Source organism: Lissotriton helveticus, chromosome 7 (assembly GCF_964261635.1).
Source record: "Lissotriton helveticus chromosome 7, aLisHel1.1, whole genome shotgun sequence".
Lineage (NCBI taxonomy): Eukaryota > Metazoa > Chordata > Amphibia > Caudata > Salamandridae > Lissotriton > Lissotriton helveticus.
This window is the reverse complement of record NC_136068.1, coordinates 859284483-859306108: the sequence shown is the minus strand read 5'-3', so window position 1 is coordinate 859306108 and position 21626 is coordinate 859284483. Positions and strand designations below refer to the sequence as shown.

At 41.8% G+C, this 21626-nt stretch overlaps 1 protein-coding gene across 2 annotated transcripts in view; it reads left to right on the top strand.

Annotated features, from left to right (window-relative positions):
- DOCK2 (dedicator of cytokinesis 2) overlaps nt 1-21626 on the top strand; it is a 2042522-nt gene that overhangs the window by 658434 nt on the left and 1362462 nt on the right. For both annotated transcript variants that reach the window (XM_078653374.1, XM_078653373.1), the window contains exons 16-17: nt 4646-4718; nt 8766-8869. In XM_078653374.1, coding sequence (XP_078509500.1) covers nt 4646-4718; nt 8766-8869 — 177 coding nt within the window. The remainder of the gene's footprint in view (nt 1-4645; nt 4719-8765; nt 8870-21626) is intronic.

Genomic DNA, 21626 nt, shown 5'->3' with positions numbered 1-21626 from the left:
AGTGTTTTATATACTTATATCGCATTCTTGCTTCTGTGTCCTGGAGGTGGAGGGATTCTTCTTCGCTCCCGTGGAAGCTGGCCCTTCTCCTAACATCAATCTGTTCAGTAGTTCCTGAGAAAATTACAGTTAAAAGCATATATATATCTATTGTGGATCCGCGCACCCTGAGCGCACCGTGAGAGCACCCTTCCGATCACACGCTGAACGCTAATTGGCTGTCAAGTGGTTGTCAACATTCAAAACCAGGGAGTGTTGGCAGCCATTTTGTGCCTCGCTAGAAGCGAGGATCTATAAATTGTTCAAAATGTATAACATGGGCAGGTAAGAAATATTTTGTCCTAGACATGCTGAGGGGGTCACACAAAGACCCCTAGGGCCCCCCAATTTTTTTATTTTTTTTTAAACGGATAAATGTGCGCTGGGTGCATGGATCCTCTGTAAAAAAAAAAAAAAAACGAAGCACGGGCTCCTGTGCTTGTTTAAAAATTAGCTATCTGGGAAGGACAAATCCCATGGTCTAAAATATTGCATTTGAAGCGGGGGCAGAGAAAAAAGGGGGGTCCCAAAACGTGTTTTCCCCATGCAATTTTCCATATGAACCTGTAATCTCGCGACCGCGACACCTAAGATGGCCGCCACTGTGTCGCGGGAGGAAAAGCCGGTTTACGTGTCAGCAGTTCAGAACGCTGAACACGTGATCGCCGCGCCATCTAAAACGCAGCAAGATGAGGATGCAGAGAGAGAGAGGACGAGAGAACAGCAGGACATGCCGGAGACCGGGACGCTGGAGAGGGGAGCGACGCCGGAGCAAGACACACTTCAAAAAGGACCGAGTGCCCCAGAACACGAGCCCAGGAGGAAGGAAGCTGAAAAGGAGGAGGCAGACTGCAGAGACTGCAGAGGCAACCCGCGGGACAACAGCTGTCAGTCCAACCGTCCCCGGGGAGAAGAGGACATCTGTACTCATTCTGCCACGACCCAGGAGGGTCGTGGCCAAAGACAAGTTCCACTTTTTCGCTATTTTGCGATTGGGAAGTGGTGGGGCATCTAAAGCACCAGAACACTGCATGTTGTACGCCATCTATAAAGTATCAGGGTGCTAAGGTGGAGGCTTACTAGAATCCGGTAGCCCTTCTCCTAACCCCCAGTTGTTTTCTTTTTGTGTTCTCTTGAGGGAGAGTAGAGAGTATCGCCAAGCTCCGCCAGAGCCAATTGGGAACCAGAGGAAGGGAGAGAGAAAGGAACCTAATAGAGGAGGACTACTTCCCTTGTCTATGAACTCTTCCCTGAAGACCTCTTATATATATTTTCTTTCTTTTGAACAACCCACCAATAAAGAACACCAGTGAGACAGAGTTCCCTATTTGTTTTTTTTTTGTCTTTTTGAGGAACCTTCTGTTTACCCTTGAGTGACCACAGAACCGTTAATTGCGACTACAGTCCGAACGGCTGAACGGAATTACACCAAATTTGACAAAGAGGTAGTCCTCGGTTCAGATTTGTGCCTTTTGCTTAAATGGTGTAAGTTCGTTTAGTAGTTCCTGAGAAAATTACAAATAAAAGTACATATATATCTAAGGCCTCGGTGGATGTGCGCATCTTGCGCGGGCTATAAGCGCACCGTCCCGATCACGCGCTGAATGCTAATTGGCTGTCAAGTGGTTATCAAAATTCGAAACCAGGAAGTGATGGCAGCCATTTTGTGCTTCTGTAGAAGCGAGGTTGAAGAAGTCAGTGGAAAATATAATAAAAATAATAGCGGGGGTTCGCAGGGGCCCCCACAGTTCCGGGGCTTCATTCATGTTGGGAGGGGTGTGCAGTAGGCTGTGGTGATTATATCGAGAAAACAGCAATGCGGCGTATTGCGGCTTTTCTTTAATATAGGGCCCTATTATGATAGCGGACGGACTTGCGTCCGTCCGCCACCCCTGCGTAAGAGGGACCGTCCGCATGGGCAGCATCGGTCCCTCCACGGCAATTAGGATGTGACCGCCACCCTGGCGGACACATCCTGTATTTTTTACATTGCGGCAGGTGCTGCTTGAAGCAGCACCTGTCGCAATGTAAAAAATGAAAGCAGTGCATTTGCATGCACAAAGCGGCAGGCACCGCGCGGTTCCTGCCGCTTCGTGAACGCAAAGGCAGGGGGGTACCTTAGGTACCCCCCATGTGCACACCCCCCCTTCACCCAGGGGGCCCGCTACGGGCCCCGAGGTGAAGATCCACATGCTTTTCCTCGGCGGAGAATCCGCCGCGGAAAAGCATGTTTGCACAGCCATCCTAATATGTCTGGCGGTGTCTGAGAGACACCGCCACCATATTAGGCCTTTTCCGCCGCGGTTGTAAGCCAACTGCAGCGGAAAAGCGGCGGACAGAAACCAGGACCCACCAGCCATCCTAATGTGGCGGTGGGTCTTTGGTGGGTCCGCAGAGGATGTTCCGCATCCTCCGGGCCAGCGGTGGCTTCCGCCGGCCCGGAGGATGCGGAAAATCCTCCATCGTAATGTGCCCCTTAATGTGGAATAAGCTTTATTTATTAGGCAGTGCTCCCTTTTGTTACGGATAGTCACTTTGTTACAGGAAATGTATTAATATGTGGGAGGGCATGTTCTGTATATGTGCGTGGAACTAATTTAACATTTAATTAGCTAAGGTATTCCAACAACAAGCTTAATGTTCATAGAGTGCGAACTATCGAAAGTAGAAGTGTTTTCTGCAATTCACTTCTGCTCCGGAGAGTAGCTCTGCGGGACAACATGGGCATTTTATTGGCTAAAGTGTTTCGAGCACAAGTTTGCTCCTTATTGGGTGGGAACGGTTCACTGTTGTCAGTGATTTTGTGACGTAGTTCCAAAGGAGTATGGGAAAAGAAAGTAGTAGAGGGGAGAGTAGGAACACTATTAACTCTGTACAGTGGTCAAAAGGTGGTGGACAGGGATTGTGAAGGTAAAATTGTTTTTATATGTTTTAAGGGCCATTAATATAATTGCCATGGGGTGTACAAATCACGGCGGAAAAATGACAGTGCCTTGCGGTGTTTTTTTTATCAAGTTTGCGCGTGGGATAGTTCACAGGAGAACTATTTACTTATAGTGTGGTGTTTACTTTTTTGATGGGGAGGTGTGGATGCGCAGCAAAATTTTCAATCTAGGTTTGAAACAGTTTTTTTTTAGCAAATACAAATAAACGTTCTTCAGAAACTGACGCTATATATATGTAAGGGGTGACAAATAAAAATGGAATTTCATAAAATATCAGTTAAGCGTGGCCATACGCTCCTTTTTTCTGTTATAGTTTGTAAAAGTGTTGCCCCATATTTTTGATAATGTAAGAGGGCATCAGTTACTTTTAGATAAAGTAGAATAGAAGTGCTACAACAAACACTCCTTCACTACATTATCTGAGGTCAGAAGAACAAGTAAAAAACAGTTAAATACAAGTGACTTCATATTACATAGAAATGTATGCATTATTATTTTTCAAATTTGTATTTTGCAGAATTCAGGAATGTTCTGTCGTAATGCTTAGAGGTCACACACTGTTCTGCTAACAAATCACATACTCACTTAAGAATTTCAATGGTTTTGCATGAGTGAAATGTTGAGCTAACTACAACACCCCTGAAACCTTTGTTTTTTTCAGTGAATATATATATATATATAGATATATATATATATATATATCTATATATATATATATATACACATACGTATGTATATTGCATTGTCAATCAATAAATCAGGGGAATTGTAAGCGTGCTACTCACCCATGAAGGTCTAAAGGCACGGGGGTAACAAGTAGTGACAGTTGATTATTTTTAATTATTAATTAGGACCAGATTTATTTTAGTGATTGATATTCCATTTTAGACAAAGCAACTGATGATGTGTTTATTGTTGGTGGAAATTGTACTACTAGTGGTAAACTAGCTGTAAGCCAGCTCTTCTCTAATAAGTTTTTATTAATTGTGGTCAGTATTTTTGCCTTCTAGAAATTGTGGTATTACACAGTGAGTCACATCTTCCATTTACTCCAGGAATGCAATTGCCACCACTTCTGAAATGCAGACAATCATTTTGAAATCATTGTTGGTAAACTTCCAATTCAAATATGCATTCATAGATATCACATCAATGACTTCTGCATTGGTAAAACTTTCACATCTTCTATATGTTATTTTTCTATATCAGCACACAGCTAATATGTAGTAAACGGTTAATTTCAAAAAGTGTAAATGCCTCATGAATTGTCCGTAATATTTTGGCGGTTCGTTTAACGATGGGTGGAATGGCTGTGCAGTCGACAGAACGTCAGGCATTTTTCCAACTGTTTCATTTATTTTTGAAAATTTCTGAAACTTGAACAAAATATTTTCACAACTCTTGCTAATTACCATCAAAGTTTCTGACAACTAAAGTCAGACAGATCAAGTATGTGGAACTGATTTGAATATGTTTTTTCGCCAGTTATTCCCCATGATTACTGAACATTTCCTAAATACGTCTTCAATGACTGTGGCAACCATTTTCGTCGTGTTTAACAGCGTGTTCATAAGGAGAACTAATTATTGCAGCATTCAATTTTAAGTGACTTAAAGGATAAAACAATTTTAGGACTAATAATAAGTTTCTGTTTTTTAAAGGTGGCCATTTCAATAGAAGAAATGCAAAGAATACACCTGCGCTTTATGTTTAGACACAGATCATCTCAAGAATGTAAGTAAAATGTAGCTCAGTGTTCTTTAAATTGAATAAATATGCTGATAAACGATAATTTTTTTCGTAAATTGCTTACCATGTGTATAAACATTTCACAAGTTAGCATAAGTAGGGCTTCTGTTCATAGCGGTGTATATATAAATGTTCCATAAACTTCTCACAGAGTATCTTCGAATGAGGTATGTCTCCTGGTCCTGTAAGTAATTCCTTACACTGTCTCCAATGTACTCCTTGTCTCCCTGTTTGCAGATGCCTCTCACCCTGCCTTTCCTACTTGAATCTTTTCAGAGCCTCAACCTTCAAACACATCTCTGTAAACACCCTGCATTACCATGGTGCCATACAACTCGCCCCACTCAAGAAATGCCATCAACTCGCTTTGACAACAAACATTTAAAAGTTGGATCACGTGCATATCCCACCATACTTTGTCAACTAATATGTTTTAGATGTACTGACAGTAAACAAAAAATTATAACTCTGTGAAGTTGGTTCAAAGTTATGCAGGTTCTTACGGCAAGCCAAAAGATATGGAGCTGATATCCTACTCTTACAAGAAACCCATCTGTTGGACACTAAAGTCCCATGTTTAGCTCGATTCGGTTTTCACCATGTATACCATGCTGGGTTTACTCATGGCTCCAGGGGCGTGGCTATTCTTATTCACCGTAGAGTCCAATTCCAATACATTGCACGCAAGGCAGACCTAGGGGTCCGATTCCTCTTTGTCACATGCACAATGTTCAGGGAACAGGTCACTAGAGGCAGTATCTATGCACCTCCTCCCGTTGGAACTACATTTATTGACAAACTGTTGGGGATCTGGAGCGAAATATCAGAGGGTTTGACTCTGTTAGGGGGCGACTTGAACGTATGTCCCCGTGGCACCTACGGGAAACCGCATATCAGATTATGCTTGACGAAGCAGTCACTACACATTTAGAAGAAAATTGCCCCACTGCCCCCTCTCTTACTATTTTGTGGGAAGCCCTTAAGCCGATGATCCGCGGGGACGCCATTAGCTATCGCACTAATGAGAAGCAGGCAAGACAGGAACAGTTTGAAACACTAGAGTCTTGTCAGGCGTCGTTGGCCTCACTGCTCAATATCAATCCCAACCCTACCATTTGGCAGAACTTATTGCAAGCGCAAAAGGACCTTTGGCAGCATCTTATGGGTGAAGTGTGGTGATAAATCCAGCAAGATGCTGCACAGACTCTGCCAGAGAAGACACATCCCCGTCTGTTATCCTTGCTGTTTGCGGTATAGATATGTCCCAACACACCCTTCTGGTGTCGCTGCGGAATTTGCAAGGCACTTTGCAACCCTATATACACAGCTAGAACAAATCTCGGCAGACCTTATTGCCGAATTCCTAGTAGATATCCCCCACCGACTGACCATCTCCGCGAACAACTAGACGCCCCTATCACAACGGATGAGCTGGCTGGGGCACTTCACGCGCTCCATCCCGGTCGCGCTCCCGGACCTAATGGATTCCCAATGGAATTTCTGAGGCCGAACATACACACCTTGGGGCCCCATCTGCTGGCAACCATTCAGGAGGCCACGGAACTCGCTGTTCTACCTAGGGGCTGGCGCCCTGCAGAAATCGTGCTTTTCCTTAAGCCCGGACGACCCTTTCATCCTACCGTCCCATTTCCCTTATAAACTTTGAAATTGTTGGGGAAGGTGTTGGCTGACTGATTACAGAGCTGCATCACTGACCTGATCCACCCAGATCAGTCGGGCTTTATGCCACACAGGGCTACTCGTTATAATATTTGACGCAGTCCCGGCCCGGCATTGGGCAGGCCATCAGATATTTATGCCTATTATGTTGCGTCTCACATCCTGGTAATAAACAAATAGTGGTATAATTCACCCACAGACCCAGCATATTCGGCTGAACATGCTGCGATGGATCAGGTCTCTCTTCTACACTTGCCATATAGTTCCACCCACCTGGATCATCTGCCTCTGGCTGGCAGGGTGGTGATACAGCTATGACGGGCTAAGACCCGACAGATGGGTTGGCGAGGGACACTTACCCAATTGACTCCCTTATGGCAAGGCACATATCTTCACTCCATGTCGACCTTGAAGGGGTTCAGGGGTGAGATCGAGTGGGGATATCGATCCTTGAGGACATGCTACGTGGTACCACAATGAAGTTGTTCCAACAACTACAGCCAGGTTTTGATTTACACAAATCACAATTTTACAAATTTTCTCAACACCGACACGCACGTCTCCCTTAGATCCGCACTTTATAGGCCCTCCCTGAGTTCCAGCCCCTAGAGGGCCGATTGCTTATGGGAGACCTTGGACTTCACAGGATAAAACAAATATATCAGACACTGCCCACCCATTCGCCCACCACACTAGACAAGACACGACTTGCATGGCAGGCTGATATACCCGAACTGACAGATGATGACTGGGCCGAAGCCATCGCTAGCCCAAGGGGTGCAGCAGTTTTCACACGCTATCGGCTCATCCAATTCAAGTATCTACACCGTGCATATTTCACAAGGGTTTGTCTGTGGTGGATGGGTGCTATCCCATCTCCCACATGTCTGAGGTGTGATAGGGAGGAGGGGACATTTTTACACACAGTCTGGAGCTGCTCGGCACAACACCCCCTTTGGCGTAGGATCAGATCGTGTCTCCGCGAGGTATTGGCATTGGACCTTCTGGTAGATCCATTACTTTTTCTTTTACACTCAACAGAGGATATTGGGGGAAATTGGTACAAACAGCACCTGTTCTTTCTTGCTCTCACCGTGGCCAAGAGGGACATAGCGCAAATGTGGAAGGCGACATCTCCCCCGACAATAGACAAAGGGAAAACGAAGCTCGATAAATGTATGGGGGCGAAGATTGCTGTTTTTGAGGCCCGGGGGTGCCCTGCAAAACATCGCAAAAGATGGACTTGATGGGCGGAGTATCGTGGAATCGACCTTCCCCCATTGGCAGAGGTAGATCCCTGAGATCGACTCTACCTTTCTTGAGCTTAAATATTCCAACTGTAAGTTTTAAATTGGTTGTATCGCCATGTTTTATAATGCACGGTACGACAAATGCACCAATTGCTCGAATATGGAGACCAGAGACTGTCTGTATGTTATATGTTTATTACACCTGTATGTTTCATTTGTGCGGTTATAAATCAGACAAATGCTTGTTGGCACAAATTATCCTTCTGCCTTTTATGCCTTGGCGGGGCTACGACCCCTACGTATTGCAAAAACACCAAATAAAATCTGTTGTTAAAAAAAAAATTATGCAGAAATGACTACCTTGCTAGATAACCGTAACTCTGACAATGTAAGCATTTTCTAGTGAATTGATCCAGCAATCAGTGGAAAGATCCAGATTTTGTATTAATTTCAGTAGCTGTCTCATAATGGGTATTTACAACCTAATACCAACAACAGAAATGCACTGTGCACCCCTCAATAAAGAGCCAGCGTATCCCAATAAAAGATTTGAAGAGTAGATTAAAAGATTGAAATCACACATCAACATATGTTAACAGGAAGGGGACAGCTTTCTCTAAGTATATGGTTTCATTCAAGACATGGCAGTCATGTGGGAAAATGCCTATTATAAAGTTTGTCACAGGGACTAAAGAATCCTTGCACATCCACTACAAATCCAAGGTCAGAAGTACATTCTTGCATACTGTTTTCTTTAGTTACCAGTGCCAGTTTAGTATAGTCAAAACATTTTGAAATGCATAACTCACTATTGACTTGTCTCATATCTTTGAGTTGAATAAAGTTGATACAAACCTATTTTTCCCATAGTTTATTTTTTAAAGCTGGTCATTTAATATATTTTAGTTAGGGTAACAATTTGTTAGGAGAACCATAGCATTTTGCACACATTTGTCGGAAAGATGAATGTATTCCATGATATGCTTTTGAAATAATATTTTGCAATGATTCATGTATTTGTGCAGTACAGCAATCAACTTAGAAAATGTCTTTTCTCAAAAATGTAAATAGTAATTAATTTTGGAATGTTCATTCCTAATAGCAAAAGATAAAGGTGAGCGAAGCTTTGCCATGTCCTACATAAAACTAATGAAGGAAGATGGAACGACTCTGCAAGACGGCTGTCATGATTTAGTTGTGATAAAGGTAATGACATATTTATTCACAAATATTTGATGTTTGGATTTGCCATTTACATTACATCTCATATTTACCAGTTAATACAATGAATCCGTTTGCTTATTGGTAACAATTTACAGAGACACATCCATGTTGCTTTTTGGCACTTAAGATTTCTTCTGCTCCAGACACACCTACATTTTTGTAAGCAATGATTGTTTTATGAACGATATTCTTTCCTCATGACTGAGTTCCTACAGATTTACGGGGTTGCATACCAGCTGATTTTTTTAAAGTGTGTACTGACGTCCAATAAAGATGAATATAGGTATCAGCTAGACTGTACTGAACATATCCATGTTACTAAGATAAATGTTGATGTGAAGTGCACTTTCAGTTAACATCTGTGATGAAATTCTTGTTCCGTTTCTGGCATATTTTTTGTTTGTGCTGCAAAGTAAATTTAATATTTGGTATGACGAGGTGACCAATAGAAAATCAGTGTTACTGGATTACATACCCAGTACGCTATTTGGAAATTATGTAAATTCTTCCTTCCTCGGAAACTGCCAAAATTTGAATTCATTTCGCCTGGGAGAATGTTCACATACTTGAGAGAGATCAGAAAACAATTTGTATCTATATAGAAGTAAGACGGTAAATACAAATTTTCTAGAGCAGACTGAACTACCAGAAGGAGAAAGGATCCCTTGCAAATTTATGTTAATTATGGTGAGCTCAACTAGTCAGCTGTATAATAAAGCAACATATACTTGGAGAGAACTCAGGTTAGTAGTGAATGTACGCAGTTTACACATTCGTGATCTCAGAAGGTATGTTGAGATAATATCTTACTCTGGCTACTCACAGGATATTGTATTTTCTTCCATTTTGATGACCTTCTTCGCTGTTCTTGCAGGTCTACGCCAAGCATGACTCGATTCTTCATTTTTATTTTTGTAATTAGAAAATGTACTTTTTATTTAAACTAATAAGTATGTGGGTCATATTGGCCAATGGCCCTGTCAAATAATGACTACAAATGTTAATGAAAAAGTTTGCACCCTGGCTTGTTGAGTGAGCAAGGCAAATATTTGTGCTGGATTACAACAGCTGTATTTCATCATCATCTTTATTTCGATCCCTTAGATCCTATAAAGGACACATCACAATATTATTGTAAATATAACAGTCATAGCTTAAAAAATAGTTAGGAATAAAAAAAAGAGTTCATAAATTAAAATAAAAACAAGGATAGTTGTTTAAAAAAGAAAGAACAAATACAAAAGGTCTATTTAACAAGGACATCATTTTAAAGGATATTAGCATTTCCAATTAATCCTTATATGAATATTAAAGCTAAAAACCCAGCACCTATATTCATACATCTCAAGGAATATGTGTATTTCTCGTTCACAGCTTACCATCAACAAACATCCCATATGACTCACCTGGTTGGATAAATGGGTATTCCCTTGAACATGATGTTCTATGTAGGGTGAAGGCATTCGATCTGGGGAATTGTGGGCTTGGTTCGACAATAAAGACTGAAGTTGGGAATCCATACTAGTTCAAAACATAAAAGAAATCTGAGACTGAATAAATGCTAATTGATTACTTTCAGGTAGGGTCATTACAGAGGGCACTCTTTTTCACAAGAAACCAATGTTGCCCATACTGTTCATTCTATATTGCCTAAACTGTGACAGGTGTTATGTGCAAAAACAGGTACGTAAATGCCCAATCATTAAAAAATTAGCAAAATTAATCTCTTCAAAATTTAATTTTGCTTGGTATCTGAAGGTAAAAATATAGACTATTATTATACCTGATCTGTATTTTGTTAGCAGTTGTTGGTGGAAACAAAGATAATTTAGTTATTATGGATAAAGATGGTCTTCCACGATAATTGAAGCAGATGGATTAGTTCTAAAACAAAATGAATCTATGTTTTAGCTGAAATGAAAGTTTGAATTGTATTTAGTATTGTTGCTGATATCTCTTCAAAGTTGGTTCTCTAATGATAATACGGCAGCCTCCCCTCAATAAACCCCACATACTTTACTATGGCCTGACATATCTGAGATATTGGAGACTTTCAGATTGAGCATTTCAAATTTGCCACATTCCTGCTCAAACATTTTGATCAGATCGCCAATTTTTAATGGCCATCATGAGGCCCATCCTTTATTATTTCAGCCGCTACTAACAGGGTTTCTATTGCAAATTTCCCGTTCCAGTCTAACCTTTTAGTGGCAGCTCACCATGCATTCATCATCCCTTCATGCTTTGCTAGGCAGACCTGAGTCATAAAAGTGTGTGTTTCGTGGATTTCTCAAAGCATTAAAAAATAGCTAACATGTGGTGGATGGTTTGACACCTGAGAGATTACTCCACTTGCGCTCAGTCAGTGGTTTCCCCATCTCCCAATTGGTGGCATTGTCTATATGAGCCTATGAGACATATATCTGAAATGTTTTTTTTAACCATTGATTTTTATCTAGATGATTGTTTCTTGTGGAATTGCTTAAGCTTTTTTTACATTTTGATCTATAATTTACATTTTTTGTAGTTGCTGTCGTTACTGGCTAATAGATTGTTTCTGTTTTAATTAAAGGTTTGGTTGAAGATCTTTAAGATTGTTATACTTAGACGGGCTTGTTGTTTGTGATGGTACTACATGTCACACCGCAAAGATATGTTTGAAGAGCAGTTTTTGTGCTTAACCAACGTACCAAATAGTGGAAAACACAACTGCCTTAGGGAACATGGAAATTATTTTTTTACCTAAGTGTTATCAACTGCATCAGGTTGTGTTGAAGTTCAGATAGAGGTCTTATCACTACTCTGGTCTCTCTATCTCTATTAGATTTCTAGCTAGGTTTCCTTCACCTGTTTTGTTATTTTTCCAAACCATCTGCAAGATAAACTTTCCTACAACTTTTACTTGCTAGTTTCTTATCTAAGTAACTTTACATTAGCTATAATGTGTCATGGACATCGAACAACGCAAACCGTATGAGTCCCTGCTTCTTTCCCCACAAACAAGAACATCTCATTTTCCTTAAAACGTAGCTAACAGTTAGTGTTTTTCATTTCTTCCAAGTTTTATTTTCCGTGTGTATACTTGTCAGCAATATCCAAGAGTGGTCCACAGAATATGTGCTAACTATGTCCAGGTATGGTTCTTCTTATTGTATATCTCCACTTGCCCAGAACATAAGGGTTTAGTCTATCTTGGCTTTGAACTTTCCGCAAGAGACCTGATTTGTTTTTTCTTAGTTATCTTTTATATCATTGACCTGGCTGAAGAAACCTCTGAGTTATTACAGAAACCATTGTATTTGTTTAGAAACATCTCAGATATTAAATTGTGCAAAATGAACATTGGATTTTGTGGCATTCGCCTTAGACTGGACTACAGAAATCCAGATGTAATGGAGCAGAAGGTGGGAACATGCAGTTGGGATAATAATAAATAGCACCATGGCTATTACATATACTTGTTATCCGAGGACAGGGAAACAAATTGATTTTATTTGAATGACATGTTTTTGTCTTGTGCTAAAGCCACTTTAAAAAAAATTACAACCAGGTTCCTTGTTTAGCAATGTATCCAATGTACCCTATTTCCTCCTTTTTTTAAAACCAATATGCTAAAGATGTGATTTTTGCCTAGTGTTAGTGTTTCTTCAAGGATTTTCATAAGGGGCACGCATTGAGGTTTCAGTTTTTTGAAACAATATAACAACAGTCTTGAATTCATCAATAATAATGTTTACTGTACAAGTTCTGCTTCCATTCTCATTGCAACACCCCATATTTTTTCAAGAAATCTCTTTTCAGTGAAAGAAAAGTTTTACATGATGACTTGACAGTAATTCTTGGTGGCAAACTTTGTAGTTATTTAAGTTTCCTCTTTTAGTATTATCAATTGTTATCCTATTGTGAGAGGAAATTGATAATATATCATCACTTACATCCAGTGGATGGTAAGGTGGTTAGGACCAATCACCAGGCTACAGGCAACATGTCCCCTATCCCTCCCCAAACCTTCCCCTTTGGGCTATATCAACTCCCATGAATTGAGTGGAATGTGCAGTATGTTGTGCCTTGTCCCTGGGGCAACCGTGCAATGTAATGATCCATGAATTGTCCCACAATTCACTTAGATCTATAACTTTGCCACAGCCTGATCATGTTTAATGCAACTAAGTGAGATCCCCTGGTAGGCATGCACAATCTTAAGGAATTTTGGGCAAGTCCATCCTCTAAATTCCTTTCAAAGGAATGCCTGAAATTGAGCCAATATTCTTTTGTTGTCTTTGGATCTGTGTTGCAATGCCAACATTGTTTTTTCCATTGCTAGGCAGTCCTATAACCTGCATATCAACAATGCCACAGAGGAATGCTCCTCTTTTCCATTGTGTGAGGATCATTTGAAGCACCATACCAATGACCAACACCCCTTGTCTCCCCCTGTGTAACCTAAGAGGCATCCACCTTGGGTATGGAATGCCCAGTAGAAAACTGGAATGTTGAGAGATTTATTGACAACAATGGAGTAGCTTTGGGCTTATAATGGCTGGTCTAAGCCAGGAGCTCCAACATTGCGATGTTTGTCTTCACGTTTTTCCCTTTTTCATTTATAACATCTACCCATAGTGGGTGGAATTTTAGAATAGCCCTATAGCCCTTCTGCCTCGGGCTATACTGGTTGATAAAGGCACTCTCTCTTGCATCAGACCCTTGCCAACTTATCGGGCCTATAACTCATTTTTGAGGCCTTTAATAACGGTATAACTCTTGGCAGTGGGTTATATTATAACATTGGAATGTTGATATCTCCATTGAAGGCACTAGAGTGGGTCTGGGCTTAAAATGGCTGGTATAATCCTTGTGCTCCAACATTCCAATGTTTGTCTTTGTGTTTCTACCTTTTTAATTTAGAACATTCTACCTCTAGTGGGTAGAATGCTCTAATAGCCTTATAGTCCTGCCTTGGGCTATACTGGTTGTCAAAGGCCCTGTCCCACATTATAGGTCTTCGCCTGCCACTTGAGCCTGTAGCTCAGGTTCAGGGTCTTTAACAACCGGTATAGCCCTTTGGCAGCAGACTACAAGGCTACACTAATATATTTAAAAAATGTCTTCAATCTCTCCTCAAGACTCGTACAGTGCTACAGCAAAAGTACCAGAGCACCTTCACTTCTGCTGCCTCTCCAACATCTATTACTTTTGTCCCTGTCCCCCTCATGCAAGTTGATTGATGTATGATAATAATGTATTGCTGTCTACCAAAGTGTTTCCCACCCTTTGTTATGTTGTTATGTTATGTTAATTTAATTTCTTGAGTACACAGTCACCCGAGGGTGTCCTGGTGCTGGCTACTGCCTTCCGATCAGCAGAGTGTGTGATGACCTATGCAGCAAAATGCCAGGGTTGCCATCCTTTTCTAAATTTCAACAGCCAGTGGCATTCCTGAGATGAAAAGGAAGCTCGTTCCATGCCTGGTGTGTTGGATTACATTTTGTGCACTGTGGAAGATTTTTCCCCATTCCTTTTCTATAATCGATAGACCCAAGTCTATCTCCCATCTCTTATGGCCTACGGTTTTGGCCTGTGATATGTTTGGAGAGAATTAGGGCCTCATTTGTGAAAAGTGTTGCATTGCTGCGATAAAACAGTGATGCAACGATTTTCACTGCGCCCTCCTTGCGATACCATGGATGCGCCATATTTACTGTACGGGGCTCAATGTCGCAAGGATTGACAGAAGAGTAAGGAATCCTGACGTATCTGTCAGCCCAAAACTCATGCATTGCTGGTGTTGTGTCTTAAGCATGCAGCTTTGGCAATGCATGGGGGAGGCCTTTACTTATTGCACAGTGTCACTCTTACTCCTGCTATGAGGCAGGTGTAGGGTTTTGACACAGTGGCACACTAGAAGCGGTGCAGTGAAATCTGACAGCTTTCATACTTTACACCTGATGCAGGTATGATGTGGTGCAGGGGTTTACAAAGTGACGCATCTGCCTAGATGTGTCACTTTGTAAATATGGCGAAACATGACTCATTATTTACGGTGCCGCTGTGTCACAAAAAGTGGTGCAACTGCAGCACAAAAGTCTCACAAGGGACTCATAAATAAGTCCCTTAGTTTGTACAGATCAGAAATAAGGTGTTTACTATGATCCACCTCAACATCCATTCTCCAGAGTAGGTGAGCTCCAATAATCCTCGATGTTCTCAACTCCTCTATCATCTCGAGCACTGTCCCGACCGCGTGGAAAAGTGCAATGGTCAAAGCCCTTTTAAAAAAAAAACACTCTAGACCAAAATAATTTAGCTAACTTCCGTCCCATCTCCTTATTACCTTGGATGAGTAAACTGCTAGAAAAGCACATTAATAATCTCTTAGTAGATTTTTTAGAATCTAATAATCTGCTGTGCACTTCCCAGACGAGATTCCGCCCTCAGCACGGAACTGAGACAGCCTTGCTAGCAGTGACCGAAGAAGCAAGATCTGTGCTAGACCGGTGAGGGAAAGCAGCCATCATATTATTAGACTTCAGCGCCACGTTCGACACGGTTAACCATGCCACCCTATTACATCGATTGAAGGGCATGGGAGTGTAAGGCGTGGCCCTGGCTTGGCTAACTTCCTTCCTGGACGAGCGCTTCTTCCAGGTGTTTGAGGGGGAGGTAGCATCCACCAAGCAGCCACTCAACTGTGGGGTCCCTCAGGGCTCTGCCCTGAGCCCCACACTTTTCAATGCTTACATGAGTCCTTTGGCGGAGATAGTCCATCCCTTTGGCGTTCGTATCGTCACCTACGCAGACGACACTCAGTTGGTGGTCTCACTGGACCACACTGAGGGGTCGTCTAGCACACTGGGCCCCTGTTTAGAGGCAGTGGCTGAATGGATGGAATCCTCCTGCCTCAGACTAAATGGGGAGAAGACAGAAATCATGCTACTGGGCAACCCCCCACTGACTAACTTGGCTTCCATTTGGCCCACGTGTCTAGGTTCCCCTCCCCCCCCCAAACCTCAGATAAAGAGCCTGGGAGTTTGGCTTGATAAATCTCTGGACTTCATCTTTCAGGCCACTAAAACTGCATCCACCTGTTTTGGGCTAATGAGAATGCTCCGGAAAGTGCTCCCTCTGCTTCCGTTCCAGGCGAGGAGAGTCATGGTTCAGCCCCTGATACTCTCCCGCCTGGATTACGGCAATGCTCTCTATCTAGGAGCCCCGGTGGCAGCGATCAACAAACTCCAGGTCACCCAAAACTGTGCGGCCCGACTGCTCTTTAATATTCCACGCTGGCAGTCGGCCAAACATGCCCTAAAGAAGCTACATTGGCTTCCTGTGGCTGCCAGGATACAATTCAAAGCCATGTGCCTTGTTCAAAAAGCCATTCATAGAACAGGCCTAGCCATCATGTACCCCCTAGCCACCCCCTACCTCCCTCTCATAGCTCTTCGCTCCAGTTCATTGCATCTAGCCACCACGACTAAAATCAACAAAGCTCGCTGGGGCGGTTGCTCATTCTCACACAACGCTGCGAGAATATGGAATTCCCTCCCACTTGACCTTAGAGAGAACAACAACTGGATGGCATTCAGGAGGTCTTTAAAAACTCACTTGTTTGGAAGAGCTTGTTAATCACCCCAGCCTACCGTCTTGGAATTCAGTCAAAGCGCTGCGAGGCCTCCGGGTAGTCTATGCGCTATACAAATATAATTTTTCATTTCATTTCAATAGCATATTGGGTAGTAGTGAAAATGTTCCTTGTTATTTAATCCAAATTCACTTTTAGCCTCTCATAGTACTTAATCTCTCCTTTGTGATACAGGGAGCCGACCTTTATGCACTTGTAGTATGAATGTAGTGGAGAAGTGTGGCTCAGTGGAGAAGTGTGGCTCAATGGTTAGAGCGGCAGACCCTGATGCAGAGGTCTGGCCCGGGATCAGGGTTCAATTCCTGCCTTGGCTGGTCTCGGCGGATCTTGGGCTCATAATTCCTCGGACCTGATTTCTCGCCTCGGTGCCTACTCTAAGCATGAGTCCCACGCTGCAACTCTGGGCAATAGCTTGCTTAGTCTCCACAACGGCCCCCTACAGCGCTAGGGATGCCTGGTTGCACCCTGGGGATGCCCAGGAGTGGACATTTCACGGGGAAAAACCAGGAAGGGTTCCCTAGCGGTATGAGTACAGCGCCAGGACACTCAGGAGTATCAGTGCGCTTTACAAGTACGGCTACAATGCACCCTGAGTTACTTTTCTCTCTGCTCCGGCCAAATCCAAATTGGAACAGATTGGTGTAAACAGAGATGAACAGAACATGAAGCTCCCATTTTGCACTGAGTCAGTCCCACACATCTAATGGTGCCACCTCAGCCTTGATTTTTCTTCTTTAGCCATTGGATGTCCCACTGATGCAGCACCACTATATTATAGTCTACAAAAAAACTGCTTCTCTGTCTCCAATTCCCCCATCCACCAAGTAGCTTCTCAAAAGTAATACCCTAGTTTAGGGAGCAGCAGACCACCCAAGTCTTCCAGGGGGTGTAGTTATTTGTTAGCAACTCTGTCTTTTTCTTCCCCATATGAACTAATTGATTATTGTCTGAAATGTTTCAGTGGAATTCGAGAAGGTATGGTCTGAAACAGATAGAAAATACTTGAAAAATCGGCATCTTCACTATGGCTAGTCTCTTGAACCAGTTAAGCAGATCTTGTGTTATTATGTTTGTCCACACCTCCCTCAGAAGTAGGAAGTAGTTAAGCACAATATGCCGTGCAATAGAGGATATTATGTCATTGCATGCAGGGGAAGTTATTTCCTAAGGCCACTATCTTCTCTTTCTGGACTTGCACCATTGCCGCTACCTGACGGAGCTGTTTATTACAAACCCTGACACATATTGATACCTCTGAACCTCTCCCACAAGCAGCAGTGTAAAGTGTAATGGGTCATTAAGATAGATCATGACATTGTTCACAAACATTGCTAGATTGAATTCCCATTTACCTATCCTCACTTATTAATATCTCTGTTAGTGTGTACATCATCATCAAATGCTTCCATTGTAAGGAAAGTAGGAAGGGGTAGGAGGGACAGCCCTGTTGGATGCCTTATTAATGAGATAGGCCTAGACTTTAGGCTATTGACTATGGTACTCATTTTGGAACTGCTGGCAACTGGCCAATATCCATTTCCAAATGTGCGGACCAAACATCAGGTTGTGAAGCACGATGTAAATGTAGGGATAGGTGACATGGCTGAATCCCAGAGATTATCCAAATCACAGTTGGAAGAAATAGAGGCCTTGGAAATCGCAATCTCTACAAATCAACTTATCACTGACGCTAAAACATTATTGGAAAAAGTCCAGAAGGACATTGGAGAATTCAAAGATTATACAATAAATCAAAAGACATCTCAATTTGAAAAGGACAAAAAGAATTTTAATCTAGAGAAAGTATATCCTTTTCTCCAATCGGATTTTTATATCAGGCCAGAGGCAAGGAAACACTTGCAAGAGTATCAGGGGAGATCATCACACAACTACATCACCTTTTCTGATACTTCATCAGCTGGAAGTAGTAGCGAGGGAGAGAATTCTACCCCTCGGAGAAATAATAATAGACGGGGAGGTTTCCAACAGCAACACCAAGGATTCCAACAACAACAACAAGGTTCTTCTTTTATAGCCAGAGACCAAACAAAACCTCGTGGGAAAACAAGGTACACCCACCAACCATGGGAGATGTCAACCAGACGTCAAAATTACAAGAATTAAGTCCCTCCCCGATATTCAATTTGTCTAATAAAATCCTAACAAGTGATGAAGAAAAGGTCTTGAGGAAAGGATTAACATTTGTCCCAACTAGACAGACCGATTTTGTCAAATTGAAGACGGAAGTTATTGAAGTCTGTCGGAAAGTGAGGTTAAAAATCCTTATTTTCAGAAAACTTATATCTTTCTCCAACAGAAACAACTGGATTACGTAATAAATCATCCTTTTGTCCACCTACCAGCAAGGTACCTAAAGAGGTTATCACGTTTGAAAGAACAATATTATCTGCGGTGACTAACATGGAAACCAAGAAAAAATGGATTAAATATAATCTATTCAAAGTGGAGTCAGAAGCATTAACCAACCTCAAAAAGGATACTTCGGTCATCATAAAACAGGCCGATATAGGCGGCTCAATTGTCATTTGGGACAAGGATCTATATATCAATGAGGTAAAAAGACAACTCAATGATGGGACATGTTATCGGAAAATAAATAAGGATCCAACATTAGATTTGAAAAATGAACTGCATGAAATCATCGATGCGGGCTTTGATCAGGGATTTCTAGGTAAAAAAGAAATGGAATACTCAAAAATCAAACATCCAAGGACGCCATTATTTTATGTTCTACCAAAAATACATAAAAATGAAAAAATACCACCAGGGCGACCTATAGTGTCCGGTTGCGGATCTTTACTAGAACCGATCTCAAAGTTTGTTGACTTTTTCCTAAAACCTTTTTTACCACTTGTGAAATCATTTGTACAGGACACGACTGATTTCATCAACAAATTGGCCACAATCAATTTTGACGACAAGAATCATTGGATGGTGACAATGGACATCACGTCCCTATATACACAAATCCTGCAGGATGAGGGGATTGACGTGCTAGAAGCATATCTGGAAGATAGAGAGAGACCTCATAAAATACCAACAGCTTTTATCTTAAAACTTGCTGAGTTCGCATTAAAATAGAACTATTTCAATTTCAACGGAGAGTTCTTCCTCCAAACAGGGGGTGTGGCGATGGGATGCCCATTCGCCCCGGAATTGGCAGTTTTATTCATGTCTAAATATGAAGAGACCTTTGTTTATCAGAACAACCCCTTTGCCCAGTGGATACAACACTGGTATTGATATATAGACAACATTTTTTTCGTCTGGACAGGTCAAGAGGAGGATTTAAAAAAAATTCCATGATTGGATCAATCACAGATTTCCAACAATTAAGTTTAGTTTGGACCATTCAAAAGAAAAAATGCAGTTTTTGGATGTTGAGGTATACCCGTCAGAAGGAGGTCTTGTAACAACACTCTATAAAAAACCTACTGACCGCAACAAGGCCCTACATTTTAAAAGCAACCATCCTCGTAGCCTTTTTTTTTTTTGCAGAGTTTTATATAGCGCGAACTAGACCCGAACCGAATCAGGTATCAGAGCGCTTTACATAGCACCAGTTATGTTACATGAGGCCACACTTAAAGACAATCTTCCATATGGGCAGTACTTAAGAATTCGACGTAACTGTCAGTATAAGGATGAATATTTGAGACATGCAGAAAACCTAACAACCAATTTACAGCAACGTGGATACCCCAAAAAACTATTAAAAAAATCTCTAAAGAGAGCGTGGTGGTCACCACGCGAAGGTTTATTGGAAAGAAGACCAAAAAAAGAAACGGAGAGAATGGTTTTTGTCTCTACATTCTGTCCCACCTCAAATGCACTAAAAAAGGTAGTGAAACAAAACTGGCATCTGTTGAAGAATTTGGATGAAAGCTTTAAAAATGAACCACTCTTTGCATTCAAAAAGAATTGCAGCATCGCCAATCAATTGGTAAGGGCCGCCCTTCCACAAGAAAGAAATGTGAACCTACGCACCATGCTAGGTCTACCGCCGATTCAAGGACACCGCAGATGTGGTACATGTTTTTGTTGTGATACAACTAAAGAAGGAACAGTATTTACATACAAACAAACAAGTTGGAAACATGATGCATTCTCTAACTGTAAAACCCGGTATGTCGTGTACGGAATCATATGCCCATGTAACCTAGTATATATCGGCAAAACGAATCAAGAAGTGCGCCTATGGATACAACAACATAAATCCAGAATTAAAAACAATGTAGTGACCGCACCCCTTGTCAATCATTGGCATGAAAAACATCACAAGGACACAGACCTACTTTGGACAGTCATTTTGAAAGTAGAAAACGATGTCAGAGGTGGTGATCTGGAAGCAAAACTCACAAAAAGGGAAGCCATGTTAATAGTAAAATTTTATACAGCAATTAATGGATTGAATGAGTTGACAGAATTGTTCAAATTATGATACTTAGGCACCGGAAGAATTCCTGCGAAAACCCTGTATTGATGCTCTAACAAAAGCCAGCCCGATAGCCACCTGCAAAAACCCCATGCCACCTTCTCATGACAATTTGGCACTAATTTTGATCCCACCAAGAATTCACACAAGAACTATGTTCCTAAGTTATGAAAGCATAGAGTGAGAGCAAGTACCTGCACGGCAGAACGATCCCCTCCAATAAGACCGTAGAAATTTGGCACGACAGCGATCTCTGCACTACACGCATTACAAGGTCTAAATTTTTAAGGCATAACCAATACATTTAAATCGATGGTAAGGACACATTTTCTCGCAATTACATAATCTAATTTTCTTTAACAATCCACTAAACATGCAATAAAAACAGGACAGTTGATATACACAAGCACCGCGTACACAAAACGGGACTCCGCTGGGTTACTTGAAGTGCCCAACGTCCATAGGATTACATTTCCCGTGATCCTTCACGGACCCGGAAACCAGCGCGACTCAGACGTGGCGTTGTTCATGACCGAGGAGACCTGTTTTTGCATCGTACCCCGACCTGTTAAGGTATGGACTCCTCAAATAAGCGGTACCAGCAACCGTTTGGCCATCTATCAACCAGAGAGTGGCCAGAACAC